The sequence below is a fragment of the Sus scrofa genome, chromosome 7 (assembly GCF_054392235.1).
Source record: "Sus scrofa isolate SSC_HxYL_T2T_F1_AM1 chromosome 7, Sscrofa_HxYL_maternal_Yorkshire_Landrace_v2.0, whole genome shotgun sequence".
NCBI lineage: Eukaryota > Metazoa > Chordata > Mammalia > Artiodactyla > Suidae > Sus > Sus scrofa.
The window spans coordinates 47,317,346-47,336,335 of record NC_139389.1 but is presented as its reverse complement, the minus strand read 5'-3'; the positions used below and the strand labels follow the sequence as shown (position 1 = coordinate 47,336,335).

Here is an 18,990-nt window from a genome sequence, read left to right as displayed (position 1 = left end):
GGTGGAAAGTGCTTGCAAAATGAACACTTAAAAATGAGACTTTGGGGGAGTTCCCATTGTGGCTCAGTGGTAACAATCCTGACTAGTATCCATGAGGACTCAGGTTTGATCCCTGGCCTCGCTTGGTAGGTTAAGGATCTGGTGTTGCCATGAGCTGTGATGTAGGTCACAGATGCAGCTCGGATCCCCGAGTTGCTGTGGCTGTGGCCAGCAGCTGTAGCTCTGATTTGACCCCTGGACTGAGAACTTCCATATGTTCCGGGTGCAGCCCTGAAAGCAAAAAAAAGAAAAGAAAGAGAGAAACTTTTGGGTCTAGTAGACACAAAGCTGCACGATGACAGGGACAGGGTGGCCAGGAGAGGCAGGGGGCATCCTCCTTGATCAGTCACCCAAGTCACTGCTACCAGCTCAGAGCACCTCCCCCAGGACTACAACAGCCTCCTGAACAGCCTCCCTGACTCCCCTGCTGGAGCAGTGCCTGTTTAAAACCGCTCAGCTGCAGCTCATGCCCAGGCCATGGGTTCCTGACACTGTGGCACTGCAGATATGGGCTACTCCACCTCTCTCTCCTACCTCCAAAATTACATCCTGGGTCACTGGCCCCCACGAGCAGTCCCTTTCCACTCCCAGCCTGTTGCAGCCAAGGCTCCAGGGCCAAATCCAGCCCCATCCTGTGCCCTGGGCAGCAAGCTCAGACACATGGCTATCCCCTTCCCTGAACAAAGGAACCACCTGGATCACATGACTCCTGAAGGTGGCTCAGCTCTGGCTCTCAACTCTGATCTAAGCTTTCTCTCCCTCCCTCGCCTTCTATAGATGGCAGGGGCTGGATGAGCTCCCCCAGGACTGGCCCAGCCAGAATGGAAGGACTCTGGCCCCCAGCACAACGAGGTGGGTCACCCCATAACCTACACATCTAGAACCCCTTTCCCAGACCTCAGGCAAATGCCATGTTCCCCAAGGGAGGAGGGAGAGGGGGCAGGAGGAAGTCTGGAACAAGGATTCAATGGAGAAGGAGAAACCAGGAGGAGCTTTGAGATCAGAATTAAATTCTTTAATACAAAATGCTTTTTTTTTTAAGATATAGCTGTATTTCTTTGTTGTTGTTTAAAAATAAATATGTACTACGGAATATCTCGAAAAACTGCACTAGAGACAAAGATGTGATGTTAATATCTTTTTCCCCCACAATTATTACGGATAAACAGTAGCACCAATAAATAAATGATAACAAATATTAAAATTAAAAAAGGAGAGAGATTTAGTATGTAGAATTCTCTATTTTTTCTGGTTTTGTCTTTACATATAAAAAACAGAATAGCAATGTCTATTTTATCAGAATCACATATATACATAAACATATATATATATATATATATATATATATACACAAACACAAGTTGCCAAATATATATATAGTATGTAGATGTATATTGAAACCTTATTTCAAAGGAATGTGTGGCGGGGAGCCAGGGGAAAGGGGAGGGCAGAGTTGAGTGTTAGCAAAATTAAATATCTGTTCAGGACCAGCTAGTGACTGTCACCGATCAGAGAGAGAGAGATTAGAAACAGGAATTTATACACAAAGACCAGTACAAGTAAGAGAGAGCAAGACAGATATATCTCATAAATAGTTGAAATTAAATATTAACCAAGAATACTGAAAAAAACCCTACTCTTTAATTAAATTAACTGTTTTAATTTCTAATTAAAAAGGGATATTAAATAAGTATCGCATATAAAACACTTCTCTTTCCTCTGCCTCCAGGGTGGGCACGGGGACCCAGCCCTGTCTCTCTACGCCGCGGGAAGGGTCGGGGACAGGGGTGGGTTAACCACTCACACGCACACAGCCAGGTTTCCTGGGGGGGGAGAGAACTAGTGGTTTCAATGGTCTGAGGACATGGGGCCCTCCTGGGCTGCACCCAGGAAGCGAAGCTGGGAGAGGGCTAAGGCAGAAGGCCCCTCCCGAAAAGGACGAGCCGGCACCGGGCGGCCCTTCCTCCACCACCGTCTCTGTTCGCGTCTCCGCCACGTGTCAGTGGCCCCCGGGCATCTCGGGAGCAGGGGAGAGGGGGTGAAGGCCACCCGGGCTCCCAAATCATCCAGGCAGTGCCCCTGGGGGCAAGATGCCGGTGCAGCACGCGGAGGGGGTCCCCAAAGCACAGCAGTGTCCCGAGGCTCCCCCGAACTCCTGGTCGGAGCCAGCGTCCTCACCCCTGTCCCTGTCGTCTGTCTTTCCATCCGTTTGACTCAGGGTAGAGGCTCGGGGCCAGGGCTGGGTTTGTCGGTGTTCCCAGAAGCAGGCCAAATGTGCCCCCATGCCCTGGCCTTGCGCATTCCCAGGCAGGGGAGGGGACCCCGGCTTCCCTAAGAGGGACAAAAAGACGGCGCCGGAGTCTCTCGGTCCATCCTCTTCCCTGTCGGGATCTGGGTAGGGACGTTCTCCTCCCAGCTCAAGTCCACAGCAGTCAAATACATCCAGTGAAGACACCAATAACATTAGCAATGTTAATTTAAAAAAAGAATATATATATTTTATATATATATAAAATATATATATTTATTTTTATATATATAATATATATATATATATAATGTATGTATGTGGGTGGGTGTGTCTATAGGAACCCCAGAAATAAAACTCTCTAATCTTCCGGGCTCGGTGATTTAGCAGCAAGAGAAACAAAAACGGCCATCCAATCCCAAGAGGGGCCGTGCTGGGTCACCGGCCCGGGAATGCCTCTGCCGGAGTCGCGCGCTCCGGACCCAAAGTGCTCTGCGCTCAGCCTCCTCTTCCTTCACGTCAGGTTTCTGGATTCAGGATTGTTCTGTCGATGGCGGTGGTGTGGTGGTGGCGGCGGCTACGGGTCGTTCTGTGTCAGTCTTTCCTGGTGAGACGTCTGGTGCCCAAAACGCTGAGGGAGGCTCCTTCCTCCAGCCTGGCTCACCGCCTCGGCTTGTCACATCTGCGGGGGACAGGAAACGGAGGCCGGGGGTTAGGGCCCGGGGAGGAGGCCTGATGCGGAGGCCACGGCCCCCCGAGGCGGAGGCCGGTGGCGGCGGTGGAGAGGACAGAGAAAGCGAGGTCCTGCCTCCAGGAGCCCCTGTCCGAGGGGGGCCCCTACAGAGCAGCAGCTCTGCCCAGGGGAGGGGGCCTGCAGCCTGCCCTCCGGAGTTTACGATCTAGTTGTGACAACTAGACAAGGACACGAGGACATCTCATCACAAAGAACAGATGAACACGTACCAAAGAAGAGTCCCTACGTGACATTTAAGAGCTGATGGGTGAGCAGAGCTGGACCAAGTTAATCAGCAAAGCGTCTCTGCGGAAGGTGTTTTGCTGCAGTCCCTGTGGGGCTGGTTTGAGGGCGCCAGTTGGGGGAGCAAAGGACGGGGTCTGTGCAGAGGCCAGCCGGCCAGGAAGGGAGACTCCCAAGAGAGGGAGAGCCAGCAGGGCCCGCGGCTCTGGGAAGGTGAGGGACACACGCCCCCTCTCTGTGCCCACCGTCCCAGCCTCGGCTGTGGGCCCCAGGCACCAGGCTGCCTTTCCAATATGCTAGTGAACTTAGGGTGGGGGGAGCAGAGGGGATGCCTAGGACAGGCCCCTCCCCCTGGGCTGCTGGCCTTTTACCCTCCCCACGTGAGGAGGGGTCAGAGCAGACCCTACCCTGCTGAGAGCCGGGGTAATAGGGATCCTAAGCCTCTGATGTGGGGACTGAAACACCCCCATAGAGCCAGGTTAGCAGGTGGGTTGGGGTAACTTCCATCAGCTCCCAGGTCGCGGCAGACAGCCCCCTTCCCAGCTCTGCAGAACAATCACTATGATACACCTAAAAAATAGCAAGTCCCTTATCTTCTCTGAGGCCCCCGGGGGATGTGGCAAAGCCCTCACCCAGCCCTGAGGTGAGGCAGAGCCCCCACCCCCAGCGCTGGCATACACTTCCTGTCATCAAACACTGCCGACACCCCAGGGCCCGGCCCCCAGCGTCCCCTGACACTCACAAGCCACAGGAACATGGGACAGACAGCCTCACCCCAAGGACCTTGGTAATTAATGAGGCATCTGGGAGGGCTTGGGGCACCATGGCCCTGCCCGGGGGAGACCTCATAAGAGCCTTTCTGCCCTGGGTGAGGGTGACACTGGTCCAGAGGACTCCCTGCCTTTGAGCACAGGACAAATAGGTACGAATGCCAATCGAGGCATCAAAAGATTGCCAGCCACCTGTCACTGCCCCGAGCTCCTGCCCTCATCGCCAAACTCTTGTCTTGTTTTCACTCACACACTTGATACTTCCTCGGTCCCCAGTGTGAACAAGGGACAGACACCTGGGAGGGTCAGACAGGTGACTAAAGCTCAGGCCCAGGCAGAAGGAGCTCACAGGCTAATATTCAGGGTGAGGGCATGGCCCCCACCCTGGGGGCATTTGGAAACACGTGGGCTGTTTGAGGTTGTCGCTGTGACTCCTGGAGTATTAAGGGTATCTAGTGTCCCCTGAATTCAATCTCCTAACCGCCCTAAGCCAACAGCCAGAGCCCATGCCCCCCCAGGACCCCAGTCTGAAGATGGACTCAAACCCTGTCCTCACCGAGAGACACTAAAGGGAAGAGATACCCAGCAGTGCAGGCATCAGAGGCTTTGGCCAGGCCCTCGAGTGTTTGCGCTTTGAAGAGGCAGCGTCCACCCCCTCAGCCCCCCCCAAGGGGCAGGGCCCTCCCTATTAGTAGCAAAGGTAGTGGTAACAACATCAGGACCAACAGCCACCACGAGCAGGACCACAGGACACAACACTCAGCTTGCGTCCACACCGCCACAGGAAGCCACACTGGCCTGCCCACTCAGGCAACCCCGGCAAGCTCTGACCGGGCCCCCACCAGGCCAGCCACGCCTGCCACCTGGCGCAGGGGCCCCGCGAGCAGAGAAGGCAGCCGTCACCAGGCAGGCAGCTAGAAGCCAGGCAAGCAGCTGGCTCCTCTCAGGTGCGTGCTCGCTCTCGCTCTCTCGTTCTCTCTCTTTCTCTCTCTCTCTCTCTCTCTCTCTCTCTCTCTCTCTCTCTCTCTCTCTCTCTCTCTCGCTTTCTCGCTCTCTCTCTCTCCCCATCTCTGTGGAAGCCCCTCTCTGACTTGCTTGCCCTCTGGGAACCAACCTGCAAGTACGTTCGTTTAACTCAAGCTGCCTCGCCTTGCAACGCGAGTCTGTGTTTTTGCAGGAACATTTACACGTCTGCGGATCTTGTACAAACAAATGCTTTCTCCGCTCTGAGCAAGGCCCACAGGGACTGCAAAAGGCAAAAGGAAAGACATCTAAGCTAGAGCGTCAGCAGAGAGAGAGAAAAAAAATCCATGCAACACCCCCTACCACGTCCGCAGCTGCACCCCCACCCGGAGCGCGGGCCCCCATGCCCTTCCACGCCCTGGAAGGGTCCAATGCCAGAGCAGAAGACAAGAGACAGCGGCAGAAAGAGGCAGCACTGGCTAGGAAGCCTGCCCGCAGAAAGAGGCAGACGCAGATGGGCAGAATGCGAGGAGAGGGCTGTCATAAGGGGCAGTGCTGTCCCATGGGCACAAGTGCAAGTCTCGGGCCATGGGGCCCCCACAGCTACCACCCCCGAAAAAAGCACAACCTGACTCTCCATCTGCTGGGGACAGCAATCACAGCCACCTCCTCCCTGTGCCAAGGCTCATGCCCAGGCCCCTTCACCAAAGGTGGGCTGAGGCAGGGAGTGACGGCTAGGCCTAGAGGCTGGGTCCACGGACCAGTGGCCAAAGGGCCCCCCCGACAGCCTCAAACCCAGAGGAAGAGGCAGCCCTATGGCTTCTGTGGGTGCCAGGGGTGGAGCCCCCCTCCAGAGACCCCCAGTCCACAAGGACAGGCTGCAGTGCTGCTGGACCCCACCTCCTCCTTCGGCCGACAACGAGCTGCCTCATGTTATCCACGCCCCTTCCTCACGCCACGTCTGCCCTCCCCACCCCTGCCCCCCAGCTTCCTGACAGTGCGGAAGCTGGGAGCAGTGGAAACCAGTTGGGTGAGCAGGCATCAGTACCCGGCACCCGTGCCAACATGGGCCCGACACCAGTGCCCAGTGGGTGAGAGAAAGGCGGTGCCCAGCCAAGCCAGAGGCCCCTCCCTGAATCCTCCAGGCCCCCTCTGTCCACCCCCAACCCTGGACCAGCAACGCCGCCGCCGCCGCCACCACATCTACCCATGGTGCCAATTAGTGGAGTAAGAGTGAGAGAGAGACACAGGGGCGGGGCGGGGAGGCGGATGGGAGCCAGAGATGGGGAGGGGAGGGTGGGAGGCGGGATGCCAGGGTCCTGCAGGCAGGAGTTGGATTGGGGGGCCAGGGAGGCTCCAGGGAACGAGACAGCGGTGGCACCACGTACACGCTCCAGGGTTTATACCGGGATTTCTTGCGCTTTCTTTTTTGCCCCTTTCCCTTTCCTCGAACTGATTTTCTGGAAAATAAAAAAACAGAGACAGACAGAGAGAGAGCGAGGGGGAAGGGGAGAGGAGAGGAGGCAGCGAGGAGGGCAGGGCCCAGGACAGGCTCCGCGACATGGGGAGGCTGCGGGTTTCAGGGAAGTCCTCTACACACACACACACACACAGACACTCACATGCATGCACATGTGCACAAGCAGGATGCAGCAGCTGGCACTCAAGGGCTCCTTCTCACTTTGGTCACCCTCGGGGCAGGGGGCAAACTCAGCCCCTAGCAAGGCTGTGGGTGGGGAACAGAGGCTGGCGGAGGGCACCAGACCCACAGGCCTCGAAGCTCAGTGTCTCCTGGCCCCGGGCAAGGGGCAACGTCTGGAGGGCAAGCAGTCTGCCCAGCATCTCTGAACAGGTCTGACCCTGAAGGTCAAGGGCCATAAAAGGGAGACCAGAGTTCAGGGAGAAGGTCAGAGACCTGACTTGAGGTGGGGGGCGGGGAGGGGGCTGATGATGGGCAGGACACGCTCTGGCACCTTCTGCCTTCATTTCCAAGTAGGATCACTGCCGGGGGGCGGGGGGGGTCCCTCCAGGGGCCCTGCCTCTGCGAGTCTCAGTGTGGGAGAGCAGCTCCCTTGCGAGCTGGCACAAAACCAAGAGCGGCACATGAAAGACGCCAGCCAGCCCAGCCATAACCTGAGCTGAGAGGAGGGGCTGGGTGTCCCCAGAGCCCCAGGCAGGCGGCAGGGTGGGGTGGGAGTTAGGGAGGCGTGGGGAGGAGGGGCCTGGGCAGCACTTGGCAGGCCATCCTGTCACCAGCCTGACAATGCCTGCTACACCACCGCACCAGACTCTCTCCCGAGCCCAGGCGAGCCCCCTGCTCTCCGTGTGGGCAAGGGGGGGCAGGCTGAAGCCTGTCCCCCTCAAGGAAACCAGCCCTCTCCACAGCTGCCCGCTGGAAAATGCCCCCCAGGACGGCTGGCATGGGGGAGAAATGCAGTGGGGGAGCCAGGGAGGAGCGGGGGAAGTCTGTCCCCTCTCAGAAGGAAGTACTAGAAGGAGGAGGGTCTTCACTCCCATGCGCACACATGCGCACACACACGCACACACACGCGCGCGCACACACACACGCGCACGCATGCGTGGGCACTCTCTCACTGAGCCTACTCTCCCAAACCACTGTGCTGGTAGCCACAGAAATCCTGGAAGTTGGGGTCTTAGGGAAGAGGCAGGGGTTGGGGAGCCTCTGGGGTGTCAGTGTCTCCAGGGCACCGGGGGCAGACAGGATGGTAGGTGGGGGAAGGACAGGGATGCTCTCTCTCAGTCTCTTCCCCTGCAGGCTCGTTCCCCCCACCTGCCGTGCCAGCTGCTCACCCCGTCTTGAAGGCTCACTCGCTCCCTGCCCCATCCTGACCTGAGCCTCCACACGGAGCAACTGCAAGTCTCTGAAATCCACCAACATTCAGCCTCTTCTCCCTTTCTCCCTGGCCCAGGGGGCTGAGTGTCTCCGGCCTGCCTCGCTCCCACAGGAGGGCACGCGCCAAGAAAACACCCCGGCCGACCCCCAATCCAACTGCACCACTACTGCAGCCACCAACAGAGTCCAAGTCCTCTGACACACAAAAGCTGGCCTCTCCGCCACCCACTCCCTCTCCCTGCTGTGGGCAATGGGAGGCTAGAGCAAGCCCGGGAGCCAGCGTCCACACTGGCCCCCAAACACCAAGACCACCAAGTCCCGGCCAGGAATGGCCTGGAGACGCAGCGCCGCTTCCAAAGGAAGCTCCAGGCACCAGGCTGGGTTTTGTCACTTGTCCTAGAGCCAGAGACTTTGCTCCATCCCACGGCTGTCACCCCAAGTCCCCATGAGACCAGCTCTCAGACCCAGTGAAGCCATTGGATGCCCCTGAGAGAGGAAGCCAAGAGCCCCAAACCCAGACAATTGGCCAAGAAGAGGAAGAAGAGCTAAAGTCATGGCCACTTACTTTTCTTGCCTCGCTCTATCTTTCTTTGGTCTGCAGTGGGTAGAGAAAGAGAAAAGAACAAAACAGAGAGGCGTTCAGGTGCTGATGGTAACGATTACAATCACAATAATAATCGTAAAAACAGTATTTATGACCCATCGGTGCAGTTTTAATCTCTTGACATATAATAAATCACTTAATCCTCATAACAATGCTAGGTGGTACATTCTATTATGTGCCCGAGGTGGGCTGGAATAAAATCGAAAAGCCCTCAGTTACATGGCTGGAAAGTAGAAGAGGGCTAACAAGTGGAACTTGCTGAACCCCGTCCCAGAGCAGGCCCCTCTGCAGCCGTTCGCTGAACCAATGGCTCTGTGATTCCATCCTCACCTGCATTCACATTTGTTGTGCTGTAGGAAGCTCATCTCTCCTATGTGCTGGCCTTGGTGAGGTTTGATCCGCATAATCTGGAGGGAGAGGAAGCAGATCACAGAGGTTAGTGACCCAGCCAGCCATACCCAGGTGGGACACCCCTGTGGCTCCTGCCACTCAGCACCCAGGGGTTCTACAGAGCAGGGATGGGTGGTGGAGGTAGCGGGGGACCAGGGGCTCTACTGGGAAGAGCCTCAGGCCCACGCCCAACTCCCCGCCACCCTGCTGACCTCAAGGAGCCTCTGTTTCTCTTGAGGGCAATCATGGCTGCAGGGCTGGCCAGGCTGGGAATTCAGGTCCTGGGTTCTTGCCACTCCGCACCCCTCCCCTCCTGTCATCCCCTCCGGGGCTCACCCTACCCTCCCATAGCTACCCAAGAGCCACCCACCTCTCGCGGGGGGGTCTCAGATCTCCCCCCCTCCCCATCCAGGCTGAGACATGCCCATCAGCAGGCAGCACCCAACAACGGGCTTTTTAAACTCTCCACAGACCAGGCTCATCCAGCTTCCCAAACGGGGCCCCCAAGGAGGGTGGACCCTCTTCCTCCAAGAGAGAAAGGGAAGGACTCCTGTTCCGGGGGCGGGGGTCGAGGGGCAGAGGTCAGGGGGAGGAGGTGGTGGTCAGGGCTTGCTGGAAACCTGGCCTGGGATATGCGAGCAGCTCTTTCTCCAAAGAGAGCAAGCCCCCCACGCCTCCCCATGACTGACTCAGGGGCAGGAGCCAGGCAAGGCGAGCCTGGCTCCTCCCTTCAAGAGCTGCCCAGGAGAGGACCAGGGACCACCTGTGGCCAAAGCCCGACGCCCCAGCTGCAGCCCCCTCCCCCACTCCCCGCTGGTGCCCACCTGCATGGTGATGTTGAACTCCTCAGTGGGCACACACTCCAGACCTTCGTCGTTGCAGCAGCCCCCGCACCGCATCAGGGGCACACAGGACGGCTTGAAGATGTACTCGATCTCATCGGGGTACTCCTGGAAGATGTCCACCAGGGTCTCGATTGGACGGCAGTAGCTGCGCTGGTAGACGTCCATGAACTTCACCACTGCGTGGGAGGGGTGACACGTGAGCCCATCAGGTCACTGTAGAGGGGGCCGGCCCCTCTCTCCACCTGGCTCGGCAAAGCTGCTCCTTCCTGGGAGAGGCAGCCACGGCAGGGCTAGCCCTTCCGAAACTCTAACTTTAGTCCCTCAGGCTGCGGTTGAAGCCCTTTCCTAAGCTTTCCACCATCCACACTGGTGAAGGCTTGTTTTGATTCCAGAGATCACACGCACGTGGTTTCCGTAGTGTAGTGGTTATCACGTTCGCCTAACATGCAAAAGGTCCCCAGTTCAAAACCAGGCGGAAACACTGAGTTCTCATCAAAGATTACACGTGGCTGGCGGTTCCAGCAGCCTGCCAGATCGGATCCCCCCCGCCTGCCCATGACAGCCAAGCCAATCCCTGGGTCAACCTTGATGCCAGAGGATAGTCTGTGCATGAGTGTTCGTGTTGGGGGTGCTCTAAGCTTCCCGGGAAAGGAGGAACAGCCAGCTTAGCAAACCTGCCCCCCCATTTCCCTCCAACCTCCCCACAGCCACACCATTAACCGACAACCACTTAATGAGGGCTTGCTGAGCGCTGTGTACAAGAGCCCAGAGAGGTCACTCCAAACAACTGTCCCCCTTGGTCCTACGAGGTTCTAGTAGGACCCCCCATTTTATAAATGGGAAAGTAGAGGCTTAGAGATGCAGGGTTACTGGCTCCAAGGCCACACTGCCTATGAGAAATAAAGTCAGCTCTTGACATCAAAGCCTTCCCAAACTAACATAACAGAGGGGGCAGCACCAGGGGGCGCTTTGCCACCTGCCAGATCCTCTCCCTGGACATGAGGAGGTGAAGGGCAGAGGCTGGATCTGCCCGCAATCAGCAGGGGGCTCTGGGCGGGCACACTGTGCGGGCCCTGCCAGGCACCGATAACCCCACCCAGGAAGGCAAAGTGCTTGCATCATGGCAAAAACGGTGCTGCCACTACAGCTACAGTGTTTCTAGAAGCTGACCTGCAGGGAGCCCAGGGTAAAGACAGCTTCCCAGGCTGCCTGTGGAGCCAGAGCATGAAGAGGTAATTCTGGGCCACGGGGGCGGGGCCCTTGAGAAGAAATAAAGTCAGGATACTGGAATGACTACTCCAAATTGTGCCCCAGCCTGCCACTCCCCATCACTCCCCACCAACCACACCACCAACACCACTGGGCATATCCTGTCCCTGAGATGAGCTTCCCCTATACAGGAGGGGAGAAGCAGCACCTGGCCAGCGAGGAAGCCTGGGCTCTGGCCAGGACTTGGTGTGACCTTGGGCCCGTTCCTCCCAATATGGGCCTCAGACTCTGCACATCCGTGTAAGTGGCTTGGGCTGATCACTAAAGACACTGAAACACAGGCTAAAGTATAGGCTTTTGCCTTCCACTTTTCCAGCCCCAAAACAAGTGCCCTTTCATCGGCCAGGGTGACACAAGGTTTGGAATCCCACCAAGGCATCCAAGGGCATTTCCCCAGCTGCCTCTCCCCAGAGGCCGTAGCTGGGCCTCCCCTTGCTCCTCCCTCCAGAGGGGTAAAGGAAGATGAGCCGAGCTCGGTGTGGGGGAGTGTACACACACAAGGAGAATGTGGCGGAAAGCGGGGAGGCCACAGGTGTGAAAACAGGAAGGAGAACCATGGGGGCTCCCAAGCTTGTCCCTGGCCTTGCCCGAGGTCTCTGCTTCCCCCTCCAGCCAATGGACCTAGAATTCTCTACCCCCAAAGGGTTAAGATCAAGTGTCATCAAAAAGAGTACAAACAAGAGCAGGGATCTCAAGAGGTCTTTTTTGAAGCCAAGTCTATATTGAAGAAGATGACTAATCAAGAATTCTTAACCTGACACCTCATTGTGGCTAGGGACAGAGGGGGCACAGGCTTCGGGGCCACAAGGACAAGCCAGCAGAACCATCTGGCCTGGGCCATGGAGGGTAATAGCTCCCTGGAATCCCTAAGGCCTACAGGAGGTGGAGGGGGGCGACTTGACCTACACCCTTTGCACCCCAGCCACTGCCTCCAGGAAAAGCTGTCCTGCTTTGGCACAGCCGTGGGCACACACATCACTCCAACTTCAGGCTTCGTGGTTTTCCTTATTTCTCGAAGACAACCTTTTCCCCAGCAAACAAAGATCATTTGTCTTGCTTCTCCAGGGCCAGAGAGAGACCACTGGAGGCTGGGGGGGGTGCACCCAGGGAGTGGGGGTCAGAGGGTCTGTCGGTGGCACAGGCTGGGAAGCCAGGCCCTGCATCAAGGAAAGCACTCCTCCTGGGCAAGGAAGGAGGCAGAACCGGCTGGACACAGCCACCAGCCTGGGGAGTACAAACCCTGCCCCTAGCCACTACCCAGGCCACTGGATCTGGGTGGAGAGAAAGGGCGTGGGGGAAGACCCCAGGGCCTCCCTTCCTCAGAGGTGGGGCGCTGGGGGAGTGGCACATCAGGCTGGTGCAGAGGCCACATTCAGTGGTAGGGAGAGCCAGGGTGTCCCTAGAGAAACAGGAGGATCTGTACTCCAAACTGCAGCGAACAAAAGGCAGGCGACTCGGCTGGCCAGAGGGGCGGGGCTCCCGGGAGCTACAGCCAGCCCTCTGCTGGACCCGGAGGGAAGTTCACAAGCACCCAAAGCTGCTCCCCAGGAGGGCTGGGTCGGGGGCGGGGAGGGGGTGGCATGTAAATCTTTCTCTCTCCACCCTACAAGGAATGCACACTGGGGAGAGAGGGTTCCATGGAGCTAGGCTCCCTCACCTCCACCTCATGCACAGCCCGCATCTGGACTGCAAGGGTCACAGACCCCACAGGTGGGAACCTGGCTGTGCTGGAAAGTGACATGGAATATCCATCCTCCCCTGGGAGCTGGGGGGACGAGGGACACCTCCCAGGACATCTGGGATCCTTGAATACTATTTGTTTTCCCAGTCTGTGCTCATGGCTCCTTCTCAAGATAAGATTTTACTGGAAAGAGCAGAAGAAAAAAAGACATTTCTGGCAGAAGTCTGAGTCGGAAAGACAGACCCTCCAGACGGAAGGGTTAATCTCCTGGCCCTCACCTCTTCTTTTCTTGGTCCCCAGATTCCTGTGCCCCTTCCCCCCACTACCCAGACCTGAGAAGAAGGAACTAAGCCTTCCCACCCATGCCCCGGAGATCAAGGGAGCCACGGCGGGTGGGGGGGGGAGACGGACACTCACCTTCGTGGGGTTTCTGGTCTCCTTCTGCCATGGGTGCAGCCTGGGACCACTGAGGACAAAACAAAGAGGGAAGAATGGGCAGGGGCAGGGATGCACAGGCCCGGCCACCCCGCCCCTGCTCCCGCCTCAGTCCCTCCCAGCCCGCAGCCTGTGGCTTCTCCAAGGCTTCTGAATGGAACAGGGCACCTCCCCGGAGCACAAAGCATGCTCGCGACTCCAATTCTGAAGCCAAGGAAGATCAAGACGGACCAGCTATGGCGGAGGGGGGGAAAGATGCTCAAAACACGGGACGAACACACCAGAAGGCTGTGCTGTCCAGGTCCCTGCCCCTCCCCCACAATCCCCTTTTCCAGCTCTCACTGGCCCCTTGCTGAGCTAAGAGCAGTGGCGTCTCTCAGCCCCCCTGACTCCCTGGTCCAAAGCCACGGGTAAGTATTAAGGTCAAACAGGAGGACAGATTTGGACTGGGGCAGGAAGGAAGGACCAGGGGCGAGAAAAACAACATGGTGACCTTCTCCTGCTGACATGACAAATACCAGGGTGAGCTGGTGCTGGGGAGGGGAGGGGGGTGCAGAGGACCGAAGGGCACCAAGCTCCCTCCCCCATCCCAATGCTTCGGTCCTCAGGAACACTCAGCAAACCCACAGGTTGCCTAGAGGTTCAAACCTGGGAGGAAACCCTCAGGGAGGGGAGAGCCCCATTTTTTCCTGTGCGCAAATCTCCCTAGAGCCTGACTGTATCTCCAAAGCCTCACACGCCCACCTCAACCCTGGTTTCTTCTTCCTCCCAGATGGAGGGGGGTCCCAAGTGCCTCGCACCTGCACCTGCCGGGCACCTTCCTCAAAGGCAACCTGGGAAGCCTTTGGTGCCTTAGCACTGCCCAGCCCCTAGGGGGCCCCCTGCACCACCTAGGCCTGCGGCCTCCCTGTCCCTCCCCGCCCCCACCATATCATTCCTCCCCTCCCCAGAAGCTGTGAAGGTCAACTAGCCCAACCATGTGGACCTGACAGCACCCCACAGGCAAAGGCTTCCCCCCACCCCGGACCCCACCCCCGCCCTTCCAGAGGGTCTCCAGTTGTCACCAACTGCCCACCCCACCTGCCCCTTTTTGGGAGCAGATCCAGAGCAGCAGAGCTGCACTCTGGCCCACAGAACTGCAGACTCTGCAGAGAAGTCTGACTGTCTGTCCCCCTCCTTCCTACACACCCCTCAATGCACCCCAGACCCCCAGCCTTGCCCCCAGGGCCAAGATCAGATAACAGTTTCCAGGATCCCAGATGGATCGCCTCCCCCTGTAGCTCCCTTGGGGACCCCCTGGAGCCTCCACCTCAGCCCGTCACCCATCTCCCTGGCACCCCCTGGCTTCCCTCTGCCAACATTCCCCCTATGCCCTCCACTCCTCCTGGGCCCCCAACGAGCAAAGGGGACGGAAACTTCATACCCCCTCCAAGGCCAGGGGGCACCCGGAGAGACAGTTCTGGGCGGGGAGGGGCCAGGTGCCCTTCTCTGGGGGCCTCTGAAGGTCACGCTGTGGCTAGGCAGCCTCTCCTCCCCCTCCCCCTCCCTTGGAGGCCTGGAGCCAAGGCCTTTGTGCCAGGGTCTGAGGAACTCCGGGTGGCAGCAGGGACCCTAGCCCGTTTCTTTCCTTCTGCCTCTGCCCAAGGGGACTCTGTGCCTGAGGGGGGAGCGCAAAGGACCCCTGAGGCGGCTCTGAGAACCACGCTGGGTGGGCAAGTTTGGAGTTCCCAAACCACCTGCTCCTGCTCCAACGCCCATTTCACCAGAACAAAGTGTGTTTGCAAGGCTGGCAGGAGCTCCCTCCAAAGGTTCAGGGAGGGCTGGTCCCACACTGCCCATGTCACAGCAAATTTCCAACCATTTTCCCTAAAAGTGTAAAATGGGAAAACAACACTCTTTAAACCCTCCCTTAGGCCACCCCCATAAAAGCTAAAGTACAGCTCCCTCGGAAATGTGGGGGAGGAGAAGGAAGCAGGCTGTCACCAAGTCGGGACTTTAGGTAGAGTCTCGACAAAGCACCGGCTGGGCCCCAGCAGCCCGACTCCTGACAGTGGCCATTCTTCCCCCGGACTCTGGGGCCAGCGAGGGGTTAGATGGGTCTTCTCGGCATAAGGGAGTGAAAATAAAGGGGTGACAAGGGTTTCGCTTCGAGCCAAGGAGGAAATGGGGAAGGGGCGTCAGGAAATTCCTCCTAGGACGGGGTTAGGGGCCGGGAACGGCGGGAGGGGATAGGGGTGGTTCTCCGGGTCCTCCGGCTGGGGCTACCTCGAGAGGTCACCTTCCCGCGGAGGGCCGGCGGGGGGAGGGGCGCCGCTTGCCGCCCCGGGCTCCCGGCTCGGGCCGCCGCAGCTCCGGGAACACGCGGCCGGCCAGGCCCGGGCTGATGTAATCGGCTCCGCGCCGCGCGCGCCCGGCCGGGCGGGGGAGGGCGGGCACCGAGCGGGACGCGAGCGAGGACGGGCGGGGGTGGTGCGGCGCAGGTGGTCCGGCGGAGAGGAGGGGGTCCCAGCAGCAATCCACCCAAAAACTTTTCCGCAACTCGCGGCGAGGGCCGCAGAGATCGAGCAGCAGTGACAGCCAGCCCCCTCTCCTGCCGGCGCCCTGCCCCCTCTACGCTCTCTGCCCTCCTCCGGTCCAAGGTCCGAGCACCCCCACCCCCGCCCGCTGGGCTCCGACTCCCGCCCCCGCTGCCCGGACTTCCAGTTCTCGGGGACCAGCGGCCGGGAGCAAACTTCAGCCGCCGGCGGCAGCGCAAGCCCAGCCCCCTCAGCCGCCTCCTCCGGCTCCCGCCCTCGGCTGGTCGGCCCAGATCGTACGTGCGGTGACTCTGGTGGGTGGGCAGGGCCCGCGTGGGCGGTGAGACTCTAGCCCGGTGCCCTCCCACCTAGCGCGCGCCCCCTCCCCCTACATGTACGAGGATAGAGGGGAAGCCGCGCGCCCGGTGCCCAAGGACCCGCGTGGGGCACGGAGCCCCCACGCGCGCGCTCGCACGCACGTCCCCAGCCGGGAGAGGCGCTCGCAGCGGCCCGCGGCGCCAGGCGGGCACGGCCGCTTACCTTGGCATGGTGGAGGTAGAGCAGCAAGGCAAGGCTCCAATGCACCCAAGAGAGCAGAAAGTTCATGGTTTCGGAAGCCCGGCCGGGGCCGGCGCCGCTCGCGCTCCCTCTCCGGCTCGGGCTGCGGGACGGCCCGCTCTCCTCAGCGCCCAGGCGGGCTCCTCTTCCTCCCGGAGCCGAGGCCCGGGCCAGGGCCTGGGGCGCGCGCTCGGCTGGAGCACTGTCTGCGCACACAGCCGCCTCACCCGTCCATGAGCCCGGCTTCCGAGAGCCGAGTCGCCACCGCGGCCCCCTCTCCTCTTCCTTCTCTTCTTCCTCCTCCCCCTCCTCCGACTGCGGCTCCTCCCGGCCCGAGCTAGCACTTCTCCCGGTTCCGCTCGGCTCGGCTGCCCCGGCGCGGACCACGGCTCCTCCGGAGCGAGAACAGCCCAGAAGTTGGACGAAAAGTTTCAGTGCAACGCCGCGAGCCCCGACCCCCTCCACCCCGCCTCCGGGCGCGAGCTCCGGCTCCTGCCCGCGGCTCGCCGCCGCGTCCACGGTCGGCCGCCGGCCGGGTAGGAGGTGGGCGCTGGGGCGGGGGGCGGTGTCTGTCTGTCTGTCCGTCAGCGCTGCTGGTCCGACGCGGGATCCCGAGGGGGAGGGCTCACGCTGCGCTCTGGCGGTCACCCCCAAAAGCAGGTCACTCACTTTGCCCCTGTCCCTCTCGTTTCTTGCTTGCCCGCGCGCGCTCTCTGACCCGGTCTCTCTCTCTTCCTCGACTTCTCTTTGGAGCTCTTGCTACCTCTTTCTTCTCTTTGCTGGTTTCCAAAATCCGAAGTGATTTGGGGGAGTAAAGGAGCAATCTCCCCAAACGATCGGCCCGATTTAGCGGGGAATGGAAAGCAAAAATAAATTAAAACGGAAAAGAATACGGTTTTCCAAAAATGTCTCCGAAAAAAAGGAGGAGGGTGAGCCCTGGATAAATGAATATCAAATTCCAGCGCGGAGACCCCCAAGCTGGTGACCCCGCCGGCTCGTCCGCCTTGCGGATGCGTCTCTCGACCGAGCGCCGCTGCCGCCGGCTCCTCTCGCCCCCAGTGCCGCGGCCTCCCAGCAGCCCGGCTGCCCCAAGCCTCTGCGCTCTTCACCGCTAGAAGCTGACTAAAAAGAAGGCCTGGCCCCGCCCCGGCACGCCCCCGACACGCCCAGGGGCGGGGACAGGCCCAGCCTCAACCCTGGAGTCCGTCCCCTCCGCGCGCGGCTCCGACCCCTGGCGCTGCCTTTCCCTAGGGATACCGAACGAAGCCTGGGCCCCCATTTCACCCCAGCGAAGGGAAGCTCGACCCCCACCAAGGGTCACAGCCTCAACATGACCTATCCGCCTCCCTTTGCCCGGAGAGGCACACGACCGCGCGGTATTTGGGGGGAGGGTACAGAAAAGTGAGGTTATGTGCGGCCAGGGCTCGAGAGCCATTCCCTTTACGCTGGGAATATTGGAGAGAATAGGGGTTTGGGGAAGTTGGACAGGGACAGGTGAAGAGAGAGACGTACAGATCTGTTGGAATCCTGGGGCGATCTCTGGCCTCCCACCTCCAGCGCTCTCAGAGTCCTACCCACACACACCCAGACACACGCGTCTTCACTCTCACGCAGACGCCGCTCGCCAAGTTCACCCAGCTTCCCTGTGGTGGCTGAGCGCCCCCTAGTGACTACCGTCTGCACACCCCAGCTCTGGCTCAAGAGGCCTCAGAAGAGGGTAAAGAGACATTACCCCTGACGCCCCGTTTCTGATCTCTCAAACAGTGGCATGTTTGGGACTATAATGGCCACATGTGCACAGAGCCCGGAGCTGGGCACAGAGGGCACGATGTATCCATCTTGGACAGGGTGCCCATCTGGAGCCTTCATCTGGCCTGCTGACATCAGAGTGAGTTGCAGCCAATGGGCTGGAGTGAGTGGAGTCCTTTGGGAAGTGTTTGGGGAGATTCCCCTGGGGAGAAGTATTTGGCACCAAGTTTGGGGGGCAGAGAGCGGGAAGCTGTGTGGCTCTGGGGTTAGTCAGTGGCCCAGAGGGAAGAGGACCTGTTGGAGCCCACGTATGCACTGCCGAGTCTGGCAGAGCCCAAAGGGAGAGGCAGCTGGGCAGACAGAGGCCCTTGTTCCTGCCTCCCCCCCCCACCCCAGATGTTGCCAGGGAACTGAGGCCAGGGGGCTGGTGGGGGCGGATGGAGGCCAGGGCCTGAGTGATGATTCAAACCTACTCACCAGCACTAAGGAACGTCTGTAGGCCAGCTGCCCGGAGCTCCCACCAGGCCGGGGGCCAAAGCTTCTATCAGCCCCAGTCCAGGCTCACAGCTCATCCTCTGAACAGAACTGGAGAGTTCTCCTCAGCAGCCCCCAGACTTCCAGGATCCCTTGCCTCCTTCTCACAGCTGACAGCCTCTCCTCCCTTCCCCTGGATCCTCTCCCTTCCTTCAAAGCCTCTCCCCCAACTCCCCATGTCTTCCCTAACTGCCCCCCCCAAAGGCCCCCCAACTCTCCCTCACATACAGGAACCAGCCTGGAAAAATTCCTGGTTGGGCTTTGACCCAGCAGCTCCCAGGCTCCCCCAGGGAACAAAGTGGGTAGGGGTGGGGGGGCTGATACCTGTGGGAAGAGAGGGACCGACCAGTCTCATTATTCATCCAGATCTAGCCAGGCCCTGGCCTGGAGCTGATGGAGCCTCTGTGAAGGCCTGGGCGGAGAATGGGAGCAAGGCTGAGAACAGGAGCCAGTCACTGCCCCCAGGTTGACCAAAAGGATCCAAGGAGTTGCTCAGCCAGCTGCCAGTCTCAGCACATGATCAGGGCACTAGCTTACCCCCTTAGTACCCCAGTTTCAC

General features: G+C 59.4%; 1 protein-coding gene, 1 long non-coding RNA gene and 1 other non-coding gene across 6 annotated transcripts in view; 1 reads left to right on the top strand and 2 right to left on the bottom strand.

Annotated features, from left to right (window-relative positions):
- Positions 1 to 18,990, bottom strand: part of LOC146401553 (uncharacterized) — an 838,561-nt gene that overhangs the window by 24,197 nt on the left and 795,374 nt on the right. The gene's annotated exons all lie outside the window — the stretch shown is intronic.
- Positions 1,033 to 17,248, bottom strand: VEGFA (vascular endothelial growth factor A). 4 transcript variants are annotated; one of them, NM_214084.2, is given in 7 exon segments: positions 1,033 to 2,969; positions 5,148 to 5,279; positions 8,416 to 8,445; positions 8,785 to 8,861; positions 9,669 to 9,865; positions 13,057 to 13,105; positions 16,131 to 17,248. In NM_214084.2, coding segments are annotated over 7 exon segments (573 nt in total). In that variant the 5' UTR covers positions 16,197 to 17,248; the 3' UTR covers positions 1,033 to 2,947.
- TRNAV-AAC (transfer RNA valine (anticodon AAC)) lies at positions 10,098 to 10,170 on the top strand. Its single transcript has one exon. It is a non-coding gene; the product is annotated as a tRNA-Val (tRNA).